This window comes from Mobula birostris, chromosome 2, assembly GCF_030028105.1.
Source record: "Mobula birostris isolate sMobBir1 chromosome 2, sMobBir1.hap1, whole genome shotgun sequence".
NCBI lineage: Eukaryota > Metazoa > Chordata > Chondrichthyes > Myliobatiformes > Myliobatidae > Mobula > Mobula birostris.
Genome location: NC_092371.1, coordinates 65,925,730 through 65,940,739, shown reverse-complemented (window position 1 = coordinate 65,940,739; position 15,010 = coordinate 65,925,730). Strand labels below are relative to the sequence as shown.

At 40.8% G+C, this 15,010-nt stretch overlaps 1 protein-coding gene across 2 annotated transcripts in view; it reads right to left on the bottom strand.

Moving 5' to 3' along the window:
• LOC140187157 (proto-oncogene tyrosine-protein kinase Src-like) overlaps positions 1-15,010 on the bottom strand; it is a 223,432-nt gene that overhangs the window by 13,568 nt on the left and 194,854 nt on the right. For both annotated transcript variants that reach the window (XM_072242161.1, XM_072242170.1), the window contains exons 9-10: positions 10,719-10,795; positions 3,130-3,283 (exon numbers count right to left, since the gene is read on the bottom strand). In XM_072242161.1, coding sequence (XP_072098262.1) covers positions 3,130-3,283; positions 10,719-10,795 — 231 coding nt within the window. The remainder of the gene's footprint in view (positions 1-3,129; positions 3,284-10,718; positions 10,796-15,010) is intronic.

The following is a 15,010-nucleotide window of genomic DNA, read 5'->3' as shown; positions in this document are numbered from 1 at the left end:
CAGAAAGCACCCCCCACCTCAGCAGTGTGCCCTGATGAATGTTTCCAAGTCCTGGATCACAACTCAACCCTCAGCCTTTTAGCTCAGGATCCCCAAACTGGTATCTGGTAACTGATGCACATCCCACTTTGGACCATATTTTTTACTCACTAGTTTATGAGCTCTCTCAGAATTTACTGCTGACGTGTATGAAAAAACAAGAAAAGCAGCTACTTTTGGAGTCTGTCAGTTTAATTTCATGGTTGAATATGCTGATTTTGTATTAGCTACTGTCAGATGTCAGGGGTAAGGTTTTTTTTATGCAGAGAGTGGTGAGTGCGTGGAATGGGCTGCCAGCAACGGTGGTGGAGGCAGATACCAAAGGGTCTTTAAAAGACTCCTGGATAGGTGCATGGAGTTCAGAAAAATAGAGGGCTATGGGTAACCCTAAGTAATTTCTATAGTAGGGACATGTTCGGCATAGCTTTGTGGGCCAAAGGGCCTGTATTGTGCTTTAGGCTTTCTATGTTTCTCTAGGTAAGCGGTCAGGTTAAAGGTCAGCATGGCTGAAGGGAAGTACAGTGCCCTAATTGTCAATGTGAATATAGTATCCCTTATGGAACCCAGCAGTTCATTATTTTACACATTACTATTTATCCATAAATAAGTACCATCTGTTATATTTTTTACAGCTCAGTTGACCTAACATCAAATGTAGTTGTAGAATCCACAGGACTTTAATAATCCAGTCCATAACACCCTCCAAGAAGACCACAACCTTGTTGTAGGGTTTGGAGGCTTGTGTGCCTCAATGAGCTCTATGCTGGCTGGAGTCAGGGCTTGGTAGGGTCACCCATGCCAAACAGGTCAAAGGATAGAGGCCAGATGAAGAGTTGTTTGGGGGTTCAGCTCAGGACTAACAACAAAATTGTTACAGAAACAGCAGTGAAGAATCCACCTGCATCTGAGTGTGACGGTATTCCTAGGACTTGCATGACTGCCAATAGTGGAAACTGAGCTACTGACACGATGAAGGAAGCCCTGAACACCACCAGAGATGGAGGACCTTCATTGCTGCCCTAAATGCCAGTGGCGTAACAGGTAGTGGAGAGGAGAGAGAGAAGGGGAGAGAGAGAAGGGGAGAGAGAGAAGGGGAGAGAGAGAAGGGGAGAGAGAGAAGGGGAGAGAGAGAAGGGGAGAGAGAGAAGGGGAGAGAGAGAAGGGGAGAGAGAGAAGGGGAGAGAGAGAAGGGGAGAGAGACAATAACACACAGTGGAATCTTTATAAGATCAACTCATCGCTGCAAAATGAAATTGTGGCTTAAGGCAATGTGCAATGTTATCAGTTTAGGCTTGTCATTGCCTTGGGGTGAATAAAAATTCAGCTTTCTCATTGATGATATGAACCAACGTAATGTAACTGGTGGACCACTCTTAGTCTATCCTTTACCCTTTGACCTGTTTGGCAGGAGTGACCCTACCATGAGCCAAAGCATAAAGCCCTGACTCCAGCCACACAGCTCTCCGAGTCATTGAGGCACTCAAGCCTCCAAACCCTACGACAAGTTTGTGGTCCTCTTGGAGGCTACTATGGACTGGGTTATTAAAACCTTGTGGGTTCTGCAACTCTATTTGATATTAGGTCAAAATAGCAGTATGGGGTCCTAGGAAAGAGGAAAGTAAAATGAATATGGGATAGGTCTGGTTTTATGAGATTTTATTTCATAGTGAATAGGTAGTTCCAGTCCAGAGTGGTGGGAAAAACTAAGATTTCCTGACTCAGACAACCAGGAGAATTAGCCTGAATTTTGTGGTTAGTAACAGTCATAGCTAATCTGGAAAAAAAAATTCGTAAAGATCTGATGAACTCTGTGGTGCTGACTTCCTCTTTTCTTATGCTGGTTGCTGCTGAATGTCAATTCAAAAGGGATCTCTGACATCCGGAAACAATACAGTCATGGGGCCAGCTGAACAGTTAATATAATCGAAGAATTCCCAAAGACAGCAAACCAAGAACAACACAGCACAAGTTTTAATTTACTAATACTTTAAACCTTCCACAAAGGGAAAAATAAAGACTGAAATATTGTAAATCATGCATTAAAGCATTATTATGATTGCGGCAACCGGAAAGTTGATGAAGTTTTAGCCTTTTCCATCATTACACTATAGTCTCCCTTGCATCATCACTGATCTTAGTGGGAGAATCGAAGGCCAGGGGGCACAGCCTTAGAATAGAAGTTCCCTTCAGAACAGAGAAGAGGAGGTATTTTCTTTGGCCAGAGGATGGGGAATCTGTGAAACTCATTGCCACAGATTTAGTATATTTATAGCAGGGGTTGATAGTTTCATGATTAGTAAGGACATCAAAAGTTACAGGGAAAAGACAGGGGTTGAGAGGGAAAATAGATCAGCCATGATGGAATGCCAGAGCAAACTTGATGGGCTGAATGGCCTAATTTGGTCTTATGCATTGACATACAACCAATGTATATTAACTTACATATATATTTATTGGTGCATTTTTATTATTGTGTTCTTTATATTATTTGTTTTTGTACTGTATCGGGGTACCTTTACACTTATGTACTGGACATGACAGTGAACAATCTTGAATCTTGAAATCTGAAAGTTGGTGTCAGCTTCTAGGATAATAACAATACACTTTTTAAGTTATGCTCCTCATCACTGCAACTGCAAAATCAAGTCTTGGATCTACTTCAACAACCACAGTGAAGAAGATGCGTACTACTGGAAAAAATACAGGGATCTGAATCTGAGAGGCAGGTCCGAGCAATGAAAATTTCACATTCTTTTAAATAGGGATGAACTCCAGGGATACAGAGGCAAGAACAATGAAACACGATGCAATCTTAAAAATCAATTCCTGGACCACATTGTGACAAAAATGTACCCGAGATGATTAACAGTGATCTCTCCCTCTAAACTTGGACTTTTAAAAACTCTGCATGGGGAATATGATTGTCCCAAACACATGAATCTCAAGCCATTGCGCAATTCCATTACACGCACCCAAATTCTGCTGAAGCTAGAAAAATAAACGAATTTTAATTAATTCATTCTGACAGGATGCTTCTGAAATGGCATTGATTGGAATCAGTTTAGTCATTATTAATTGCTCAGTGCTAACCTTGCCGAGCTGTGTATTCATTGTCTTCAATCAGTCGAGCCAGGCCAAAATCAGCAACCTTACACACAAGGCTTTCACCCACAAGAATGTTCGCTGCTCGTAAGTCACGGTGAACATAATTCATCCTTTCGACGTACGCCATGCCAGCCGAGATCTGAAAAATTTATATTTAATATACCATTGAATTTGAGATAAGTAGGGAGGTATCATATATTAGTTGCTTCCTGGGATCAGAATTCCCTGCGTTCTAGGACTGCACTGTCAGTTGTAAGGTTCTAGACAATGAAATACAAAGAATTCCTCCTACAAAGTCCATAACCCAATGGTATGAACATTGATTTTTTTCAATTTCAAGTAACATCATAAAGGACCCCAGCCACCCTGCTCATGGACTGTTTGTTCTAATCCCATCAGGGAGAAGGTTACATTGCATCCATGCCAGGACCACCACCCTCAAAAACAGTTACTTTTCCCAGAGCAGTACGGCTGATAACACCACTAACACACCCCTCCATACCCCCCCATCATTACTAGTTTACCACCTCCTATCACTGACCTTGTGTACAGACACTCCTGTGCCTAGTGCCAATTTAGGACATTCGGAATCAGAATCAGGTTTATTATCACCAGCATGTGATGTGAAATCAATTTATATATATATATATATATATAAGCTGTCTAATTTATTTACATTTATTGTTTCTTCTTTATTCTGTTCTGTAACTTATTGTGTTTTTTTTTTGGCTGCATCAGATGCAGAGTACCAATTATTTAATTCTGTTTTACACTTGTGTAATGGAAATGACATTAAACAGTCTTGAATCTTGAATCCATTTTTATCCAACACACAAAATGCTGGAGTTCCTCCTGAATGTTGTGTGGTTTGCTGGAGATTTCCAGCACCTACAGAATCTCTCATGTCTCCCATTGTTATCCCCTTCCCCATATCCCTTCCTCCAGCCCCCCAACAGCTATTTTTATCCCCTCCCCCTCCTTATTCTATCAATCTGTTACCCTCATATTTTACCCTCCAGATCCCCCCCCCTCACCCCTAATGCCCCCGACCTTTAATCTTGTTTCACCTGCCTACCTCTCCCCTGATGGTTCTGCATTACCATCTTCCTTATTTCAAAGTCAAAGTATATATATAAAACCATATACTACCCTGAGATTCATTTTCTTGCAGGCATTTATAGTAGAACAAAGGAATACAATAGAATCAATGAAGAAACAAACATAATAAAGGATTGACAAACAACCAATGTACAAAACAAGCCAAATTGCACAAATGATAAAAAAAAAAAGTAGATAAATAATATGGAGAACATGAGTTACAAAGCCCTGGAAAGTGAGTCTATAGGTTGTGGAGTCAGTTCAGCTTTGAGGCGAGTGAAGCTACCCACTCTGGCTCAGAAGTCTGATGGTTATTCTGAAACTGGTGGTGTGGGATTTAAGGGTCCTGTACCTCCTGCCCGATGGCAGTAGCGAGAAGAGAGTATGCCCTGTATCATGGAGGCCCTAATGATAGATATTGCTTTCTGGCGGCAGTGCTCCTTGTCAATGTCCTCAGTGATGGGGAGAGCTTTGACTGTGATGGACCCAAATCCCACTTTGCACTTATATCAATTACCACAGACCAGTCTCAGTAGCTTTTGTATTTTCACTCATTACTCTCCAGCAGCTCCACCTTTATTTGCACCTCCCCAAACCCGATTCCATTTGCCTTCTTTTTATATAAAGCTTGCTCCATCTCTTATCCACCCACCTGCCTCTGTCTCCTCGCCATACCCCTCGCATTAACCTGCCTAGTTCCATCTGCCCATTCTCCTTTACCAACCCCCCAGTCCAACCATCACTTGCTGGGCCTCGTCTCACCACTCCCCTTTCCTCCCTATACTGGCCACCTTCCTTCTCCAGTCTCAGCGCTGATGCATGGTGCCAATGAGAAATGTTGACAATTTCTACCCTCCAACAGGTGCCACTCGACACACTGACTTCCTCTAAAGTATTTCCCCTTTGAAGCCTAATTTGGGGTATCACATGTAGTTCTGGTCACCTATCTAAGGGAAAGCTATCAATAAGATAGAAAAAGTACAAAGAAAATTTACAAAGATATTGTTGGGACAAGGACCTGAGTTAAAGGGAAAGATTGAATAAGTTAAGACTCTGTTAAACCATGAGCACATCTACATGAAATATTGCCAGAGCATCCATCAAAGATCCTCACCACCCAGGCCATGCTCTTCTTGCTGCTGCCATCAGGTAGAAGGCACAAGAGCCTCAGGAGTCAGATCACCAGGTTCAAGAACAGTTACTACCCTTCAACCATCAGGCTCTTGAACAAAAGAGGATAACTACACTCTGGGAGTGTAGTTCCCACAACTGATGGTTTCATGTTGAGGACTCTTTATCTTGTTATTTCATGCTGTTATTTATTGCAATTTACTTATATTTGCATTTGCACAGTTTGTTGCTCATTGATCTTGTCCAGTTACTGTTGTCACGTACCCCATGACGGGAATAAAGAAACCAGCAGAAATAGAAACCACTTTGGAGTCTAGTATTGCTAATAACTAATAATATTTATTAATAACTACACAATACAGTAAACTAAGTGAAGATAAATCACACAGGTTAGCACCAATTATATACATAAGTAAATCAGTAAGTGTGGAAAAATATGTATGAAAACCAAGCTTCTTTAAGTCTAGGGGTAAAAAGATACAGTCTTACCATGTTGAGTAAAGTTCAGTTCAGTTCAGTTCGTGGTATTAGTCGAATAGTGATGGAGAGAGAGAGAGAGAGAGAGAGTGAGTTGAGTCTTCAGGTGAGCTGATGCCGTCGATCTTCTCGTCGTCCTCCGAAATCCTTCACAAGTCACCGACTGTGACTTTAACAACAAAGGGGACCGTACTTCGGTGTGGTTGAGTTGTCTACCCAGGCCAGGGTCGGATACATGGACAACTCCTCACCAGTCTTGCCTTTGAATTTTCACTGTCAGAGCACTTGGATCAATCCGCCTGATTGATCCTCCAAAACCCACTTTCTTTGCGGGCACAACAATGCTCACTCAGTGTCCAGATCATGTGTCTGAGGTCTGTACCATCTGACCTCCTATTTATCTCACCAGGCTGAGCTTCACCTGTCATTCAAAGAGTCCGTCCTTCCTTTGTCCGTAAAGGAATGCGAGCAGGTAACAAGTCCTTGGAAGTAACATCAATAATGTCCTGTTGGTCACCATAGCAACCTTTGAGCTGCTCAGTTTTTATCTCCAAAGTAAAACTCTAAAGTTAACTCCCGTGTCAGTCCAACTGTCAATCTTCGTCTCTCTCTCTTTTCCAAACAAACCATCAATGATAAACGTCTCTCTCTGTCTCTCTTCAAACAGTTAATAGGGGCACTTCTGGATCCCCTCACACTGTTCTATAGATTTGCTAAGTATGCCCACAGGAAAAAGAACCTCAGGGTTGTATGTCATGACATGTATGTACTCTGATACGAGGAAATCTGCAGATGCTGGAATTTCAAGCAACACACATAAAGATTGCTGGTGAGCGCAGTAGGCCAGGCAGCACCTCTAGGAAGAGGTACAGTCAACATTTCGGGCCGAGACCCTTCATCAGGACTAACTGAAAGAAGAGATAGTAAGAGATTTGAAAGTGGGAGCGGGAGGGGGAGATCTGAAATGATAGGAGAAGACAGGAGAGGGGAGGGATGGAGCCAAGAGCTGGACAGTTGATTGGCAAAAGGGATATGAGAGGATCATGGCGCGGGAGGCCTAGGGAGAAAGAAAGGGGGAGGGGGGAAGCCCAGAGTACGGGCAAGGAGTATAGCGAGAGGGACAGAGGGAGAAAAAGGAGAGAGATAGAGAGAGAAAAAAAATTATATATATAAATAAATAATGGATGGGGTACGAAGGGGAGGTGGGGCATTAACGGAAGTACTCTGATGATGTTTTACTTTGAACTTTAGTCCTAGACCGTAGGAGAATGAGGGGAGATATGACAAAGGTATATAAAATGATGAGGGGTATAGATAGGATAAGTGCAAGCAGGCTTTTTCCACTGAGGTTGGGTGAGACCAGAACTAGAGGTCATAGATTAACAGTGAAAGATAAATATTTACTGGGAACCTGAGATGGGAACTTCTTCACTCAGAGGGTGGAGTGAGTGTGGAATGAGCTGCCAGTGGAAGTGGTGGGATATGAATTGAATTGAATTGACTTTATTTCTTACATGAGGTGTAAAAATCATTACATTACGTCACCATCTAAATGTGCAATGTGGAATCATAATAATTTATAATAAATAGAACAGTCAATGTAACATAGAAGTACACTCAAATCAGCGTGAGTTCATCAGTCTGATGGCCTGGTGGAAGAAGCTGTCCTAGAGCCTGTTGGTCCTGGTTTTTATGTTGCGGTACCGTTTCCCGGATGATAGCAGTTGGAAAAGTTTGTGGTTGCGGTGACTCCAGTTCCCAATGACCCTACAGGCCCTTTTTTCACACCTGTCTCTGTAAATGTCCTGAATCACGGGAAGTTCACAACTACAGATGTGCTGGGCTGTCCGCACCACTCTCTGTAGAGACCTGCGATTAAGGGAGGTATAGTTCCCATACCAGGCAGTGATGCAGCCAGTCAGGATGCTCTCAATTGTGCCCCTGTAGAAAGTCTCTCTTATGAATTGGGGGCCCATACCAAACTTCCTCAATCATCTGAGGTGAAAGAGGCGCTGTTGTACCTTTTTGCCAACAATACTACATTGATTGTCCTTATCTCAAACATTAACAAGGTGGCCTACAGGGAAGAAGTCACCTCTCTGACACAGTGGTGTCAAGAAAACAACCTCAATGTTGCAAAAACAAAGGAGCTGGTTGTGGATTACAGGAGGACCATGTGAGGTCCTTGGTGATGTGGATGCCGAGGAACTTAAAGCTGTTTACCCTCTCAACCCCAGATCTACGGATGGCAATGGGGTTAGTCCGTCTCCATTACTCCTGTAATCCACAACCAGCTCCTTTGTTTTTGCAACATTGAGGTTGTTTTCTTGACACCACTGTGTCAGAGAGGTGACTTCTTCCCTGTAGGCCACCTTGTTATTGCTTGAGATTAGGCCAATCAATGTAGTATCGTCAGCAAATTTAATTGGCAGATTGGAGCTGTGGGTGGCGACACAGTCATGGGTATAGAGAGAGTAAAGGAGGGAACTTAGTACACAGCCCTGAGGGGCTCCTGTGTTGAGAGCCAGAGGGGTAGAGCTGAATTCAATTGATAGTGTTCTAATTTGTTCTGTATTTCATGTAAATACATTATTTCTCACTCAGTTTGTCTTTTTTAACTATTTCTATGAAAACTCAGCCACTAAATTGGGCCAAAATGTACTGGTCATGATGTGTCCCAATTAACCGGAATCCACAGTATTTAGTTCCAAAGTCCATTTGCTTCAGAGGTCCGAAGCTTAAATGCTTTGCTCAGCTAAGTATCATATAAATTCTACAAGTCAACAAAGTCACATTGCTTGCCTCCTAGGAACTTGAACTGTATCTTCTTATCACTCATTTCAAGCTGGAAACCATAAAATAATTGTAGAAGATTGCAAATAAAAATCTTGTGACATACATTCTTCCAATTACTGCAGGGAAACAACTTAGTGTCAGAGGACAAACTCAGTACTTATTTGGAATGTGTTAACCACCTCTCAACATGTATCATAGATCTCTTGGGAAATACTCTTTCTCCTTAATATTGAATTCAACAATTTTTGTTAACAAGCCTTTTCTGTTTGTGGACTGGCCAGTTCTGATGTAAGGTCATCCACCTTAACTCAGTTATTGCCTCCCCACAAGTGCTATGTGGTCTCCTGGGCATTTCCAATATTATCTTTTGTTTGAGATTTCCAGCAATTCCTGTCTTTAGAGTACATATCTTACTGTCTAACAGCCTTCATCATTTATTAACCAGCTGGCTCCGAAAGTACTGTGTCATCCCGGACAACCTGCATTGCATCATGGACAGTTTCTTTGGCTTGTCCACCCCTTTCTCTTTCCTCCACGTAAAACTCACTTGTTCTCTCTCCACCCCAGCTCACCATGAAAGATTATTGCCATGAAGCGCTGTTTTTCTCTCCACAGAGTGCCACCCGACCTACTGAATGTTTCCGCCACCTTGATTTTATTTCAGATTTCTAACATCTGCCTGTTTTTGATTTTCAGTATTTTATCCTTCTCTCAATTTGAGACGTCACTCTTCCCCAAGAAAGCTCTTCAATGCTCTGTGCTTCTAGATAACCAGTCACAGTTCTAGGTACATGTCCAACTGATTTTTATGATACACCTGGATTCTGCCCCATTATTAAATATTTTTAATGTTAGAAATAATATAGTTAATTTTGAGCCAATTTATATTTTTTCTCACAAATGGTTCCCACCAACCAGGAGCAAGTATGAAGTGAAACAAATGGACATTAATCATTAAGAAAGTAATATTGTTCCTACAAATGGCTCGTAATAAAATACAGAGCATAGAATATGAATATGGTATATAATGGAACCACGATGCTACTCTCAATTCTTTTGAAACAAACTGACTTTTTAAAAAGGAAAGTCATTTGCTACTGGAATAATTAGAATCAAATGTTAATTGCAGAAATGAGAATCAGTCTGACTTCAATCTCCTACTTTCTGAAACAATTTATCTTTATACAATATCTTGACATTTGCACCCATTATGTTTAACAACAGAATGTGCACTATGAGCTATTTGCAAATTTTAGATTTAAAAAAATCAAATTCCCAATTGGGAATTGCAATGCAGTTTATTGCAAAGCTATCTCAGCATGGCTGTGAAAAATTCAGGGGAAGATTTAGCTGTATTAATAGTTTTGTTTTAACCTTAGCCCCAGTAACTGAAGCTTCCTGTTACGTTTTGTAACTTCAAAACATTAAAATAATTCAATGAATACCACAGGAGTCTAAGAATGTGGGTGTAGCTTCGTCTTTACTTTTAAGTGAGGCAGGCACATATCATCTGTTAGTGGGATGACATTTGCAATTAACATAATTTTACATATAATGCTTAATTAATTTAAATGAACAAGCTTAATTAAACTATATATACATATACATACATAAATACACACACACACAAGATTACTCAAGTATTATTGAAATATCAAATGCACACTTCCTAAGCCAGATAACTTCTAAATTCAGATGAAGAGTCTGTGACCAGAGGTGACAACTCTGCTTCTCTCTGCATAAATGCTGCCTGACTTGCTGAGTATTTCCAGCATCAAGTTCAACTTCAAAGTATCTTCATTATATCTTCCTTTATTGTACAGGGTGTATGTTATTACTGGTAAACACAAAATACTCTGCAGATGCTGGCCCACGGATGCTGCCCGACCTGCTGAGTTCCTCCAGGATGTTATTACTGGTAATCTGTCCCAGTATACTGAGCTCTCCCAAGGAAGATGCTTATGATATGAATCATGCTAACTATGTACAGATTAGTAAAGAATCCATGAAAAAACACTAGGCTTTTTAAAAACTATACTTTTCCTTTGACAATTAATAACATTAGCACTAACCTGAGCAGCCATATCAACCAGCTGTGGAAGTCTCAAGTATTTGCCCATCTCTCCTTTGAGGAAATCCAGCAAACTTCCTGTAATATTAAGATAAAAATATAACAGTATTTCAGGTTCAATGTTAATTCCTTTTCACAACTCTTTCTACTCTCCTTATCTTCCTGCTTCTCGAAAGAGTGTTACAGACCACAATAAAGTCTTGGTTTTCAATGTTGTTGACATGAGGAGTGCACTCCCGAGTCAGGTGCAGCATATCTACACACAGCAAAAAGTTTCATTCCACTTTACTACCAGAAACAGTGCAGCCTTCATCCGCAGAGGAGACCAGCATTAGAACTGGTTTTCAATTCTCCACATCACAATTTCCATTCAGAATAACCCTTGAGAAGTTTACTTACCTTGGAATTGTAATAACCAAAAAGTATAGTTCTCCATTTGAAGCAAATTTTATCCCTCCAATTGAAAAGATTAACAAGAAAATAGAATTTTGGAAGACACTCCCAATTTCTTTAGTGGTAGAGTAAATGCAGTCAAGATGATCTTTCTTCCCCAACTGCTCTATCTATTTCAGAACCTGCCCCTCTATCTTACCAAAACCTTTTTTAAAGGATTAGATTCGATAATTCAACCCTTTATATGGTATTAGGAAAGAACATCTCTGCAAGAATAAGACAATTGGGGGGCTGGCACTATCCAACTTTATTTTTTATTCCTGGGCTGCTAACATTAGCCATATAGCATACTGGATAGATGATACAGTTGTACTTCTCGGATGGTTGGAGATGGAGTGTGAGGATTGCCTACCATATTCCATAGGGGCAATCATTATGTCCCCTATTCAGTTAAATAAAGCCTGTTATAGAGGCAATCCCATTATCCACAGCACCATACAGATGTGGAGACAAACGGGGAAGCATTTGAAACTCAGAACATTATCTTTTCTTGCACTTATATCAACGAACCCCTCTTTTATCCCCTCGTGTATAGATGGGGCCTTTGATGCATGGCGAGAATTAGGGATACGCAGCATTGGAGACTTATACATACAAGGCATTTTTGTGTCATTTCGGCAGCTCCAGGACAAATTCAGATTGTAAAGAGTCATATTTTCAGGTATCTCCAGCTAAGACACTATATAAGATGACATCTTTCTGGTTTTGAGACGGCAGAAACTGATAAATTAGGTAGTCATTTAAGATCATGTTTAGGGACAGAACACATCACCGCCTATCTGTATGATGCCATACAAAACAAGTGTCATACGACAAAGTATAATATTAAAAAAGAGTGGGAAAAGGAGTTGGGTACAGAGATAGAGGAGCTTATATGGAATGAGGCTTTGGAGTATGTTAACTCCTGTTCCATCATTGTTCAATACAATTTAAAATCCTACATAGACTACATTACTCAAAAGTAAGGATTCATAAAATATTCCCAGAGGTGTCCCCAATGTGTGAGAAATGCAAGTCCTCGGAGGCAAATTTGTTACATAGTTATGGTTTATGTCCCAGGATACAAGAGTATTGGAAGCAAATATGTGAGGTCCTATCGAAGGTAATAAAGGTTCAGATAATACCAGACCCCGTTTTAATAATTTTTGGAACGTCTGCGAGGTCAAGTAAATTCCAGGCTACCCAGCAACAACTCCTGACCTATGGCATACTTAATGGAAAGAAACTCAGACAATGGCTAGCTGCATTAATAGATACTCTGCATCTAGAAAGGATAAGATACATTATCAAGGACAGACTCAAGGAATTTGAAAAAATCTGGCAACCATTACCGTTGTATTTAGAAGAGACCGACAGCTGAACTAAGTGTGGGGCAGGGGGGGCGGTAGGACCTGAACAGCACATACGGGAGGGGTGAGGGGAGGGTAGGGCTGGGGAGGGGGAAAGGAGACGGGGTGGCAGGGTTTCCTTTGCTTTTTGCTTGTTCACTATACATACATTCGTTTGACTTTCATTATGTTGTTATAAGAAAGAAAAGAAAAAAATAAGCATTGTACTTTAGGACATTGTCGGTTGTGGTTAAGCTGATGCTGCTTCACAATAAAAACATTTGAAAACAATTCTCCACATTAAGTATCCGTTAGTCCCTCGGACTCTAGCAGTTAGCAGGCACTGATTTTCACATTAGGCTTTTAGTCACCTGTAAGGAGTTTGTACTTTCTCACTGTAACTGTGTGGATTTCCTCCGGGTGCTCTAGTTTCCTCCCACAGTCCAAAGACACACTGGTTCATAGGTTAATTGGTCATTGTAAATTGCCCTGTGATTAGGCTAGGGTTAAATTGGGGGAATCGCTGGGCAATGCAGCTCGAAGGGCCAGAATGAATAAATTAATTAAATATACTGATCGTTCATTTCATGTATCTCATCTAGATTTGAGATCAGATACTAAAGGCGATTCCAAAATCACGACGACACCTAGTTTCTGAAAGAACCACACATGTACAACATTATCTCACAGGACATTAAACAAATCACAGCAATAAACTGAATTTAATAGCTGTGCTTTGTTATGTGGATGCATTGCTGTCATCAAAACTAAAAATAAGATCATTTCCCAAATTTGTCACCATTTTATCTAATTTCACTTTGAAGGGGAACATTTTACCATAAATTAGCTAGAACACAAACCCTGGTGACCACTGTTCCCCCTAAGCTGCGCAGATACGAGGCCACGCAGTAACTGAAATGCTCCTGTGCACATAGCCTTTATTTCAGCACAGAATTTTATTAACATTTAAACACTTAAGGTGCCGCACACACTTCAGGCTGCGTAAAAATTTCCTGTTCAGAGCAATGGCTGGTCTGCACAGCTATATAAAAAAAGTACAGCATTGGTGGTTATTGGCAGACCAAAGCACCCTAAAAAAATGTCTGTCATCAAAAGGAACTAAAGACAACTTTTTGATAATTCTAAGAAAAATAAAGATTGATTTTTGCTTTCTTTCTTATTTAGTAATCTTAGTTTGGTAATCACCACCCACAGAATGGAATCATAATAAATTCATCATAACATGTGATTCTGGCATCAGTGGTGAAAAGGTTCAGTGTTTAATAATCACTAAGCAGACCAGTCCTTCATCTGATACTCTGTCAGCATCGAAACATACAGTGAAGTGCCCCGTTTGCACCACGGCCAACACATTCCACAGTTGTACTGGGGGCAGCCTGCAAATTTCGTCCTGCTTCCGGTGCCAACATAGCAAGCACACAACTTACTAACGTGGACCCGTACATCATTGGAATGTGGGAGGAAACTGGAGCACCTGGAGAACACCAATGAGTCATTACTTCCATATTAAGGTATACTTGTGCAAAGTTATGACATGCAGTAGTTCTCAGGACTGCTTCAGTACTGGGCATCATCAAACATTACATCCACCCAACGCTAATTTCCAAACCACTTCAGACCACTTCCCAAAGCTTCAACAAAACAGCCATGTCTGTTTTAATTCAAATTACAAGAGGAGATTGCAAAACCTAACACTTGACTAGTTCTAATGCAGAAAAGCGCTCCCAAACCTACATGCTCCTTCCCACCATTTAAAATACGCATCAGTAGTTACACAAACATTTTTCAGATAATATGCAAAGAGAAAGATATGCAAATCTGAACAAATTTATAGGTCTTCCAGTGCTGAAAACATGTTCGCCTGCCCTTTCGTACCACAACAGTTATGTTCCTCACACAGTGGTTTCAGCCTTTGAAACCTGATGGTTGACAGAGAGTTCAGACTCCTGCATAATCATGTTTAATGCATGGACCATTATTCTGTCAGCCAGCTGCTTCTCAGCAATTCCCCTCTATTTTTTATCTGATGTGCACCTGTTTTACATATTCATGAGTGTTCAGGGATGAAGAATTTTCACTAGTTGCACAGAGGCGCACAAGGCAGTAAAGAAGCTCAAGTCAGATGAACTCCACAGGCACTGATCAGAGAGCAAACCTTTAAAGTGAACAGGATCACTACATCTGCCAACTTTGCAAATTTCAAAGATTTTCTGTGGGAGCACATTTCCATTACATTTATTGGAATTATCTCTCATTTTTGTTACACACAAAAAATACTTTTTTCCAGGGATAATGCATACTAATAAAGGGGGATGAACCCAGAGGAATGCTCAACAACCCTTCCTATAATTCCTGCATCATCAATGCTTGGGCTGCTTCAACATAATCAGACACACACTGAAATTTAAATTGCTTGATTCTATTTATTTATTTAGATACCGTGTGGAATAGGCCTTTCGAGCCACACTGCCCTGCAGTCCCCCAATTTAAC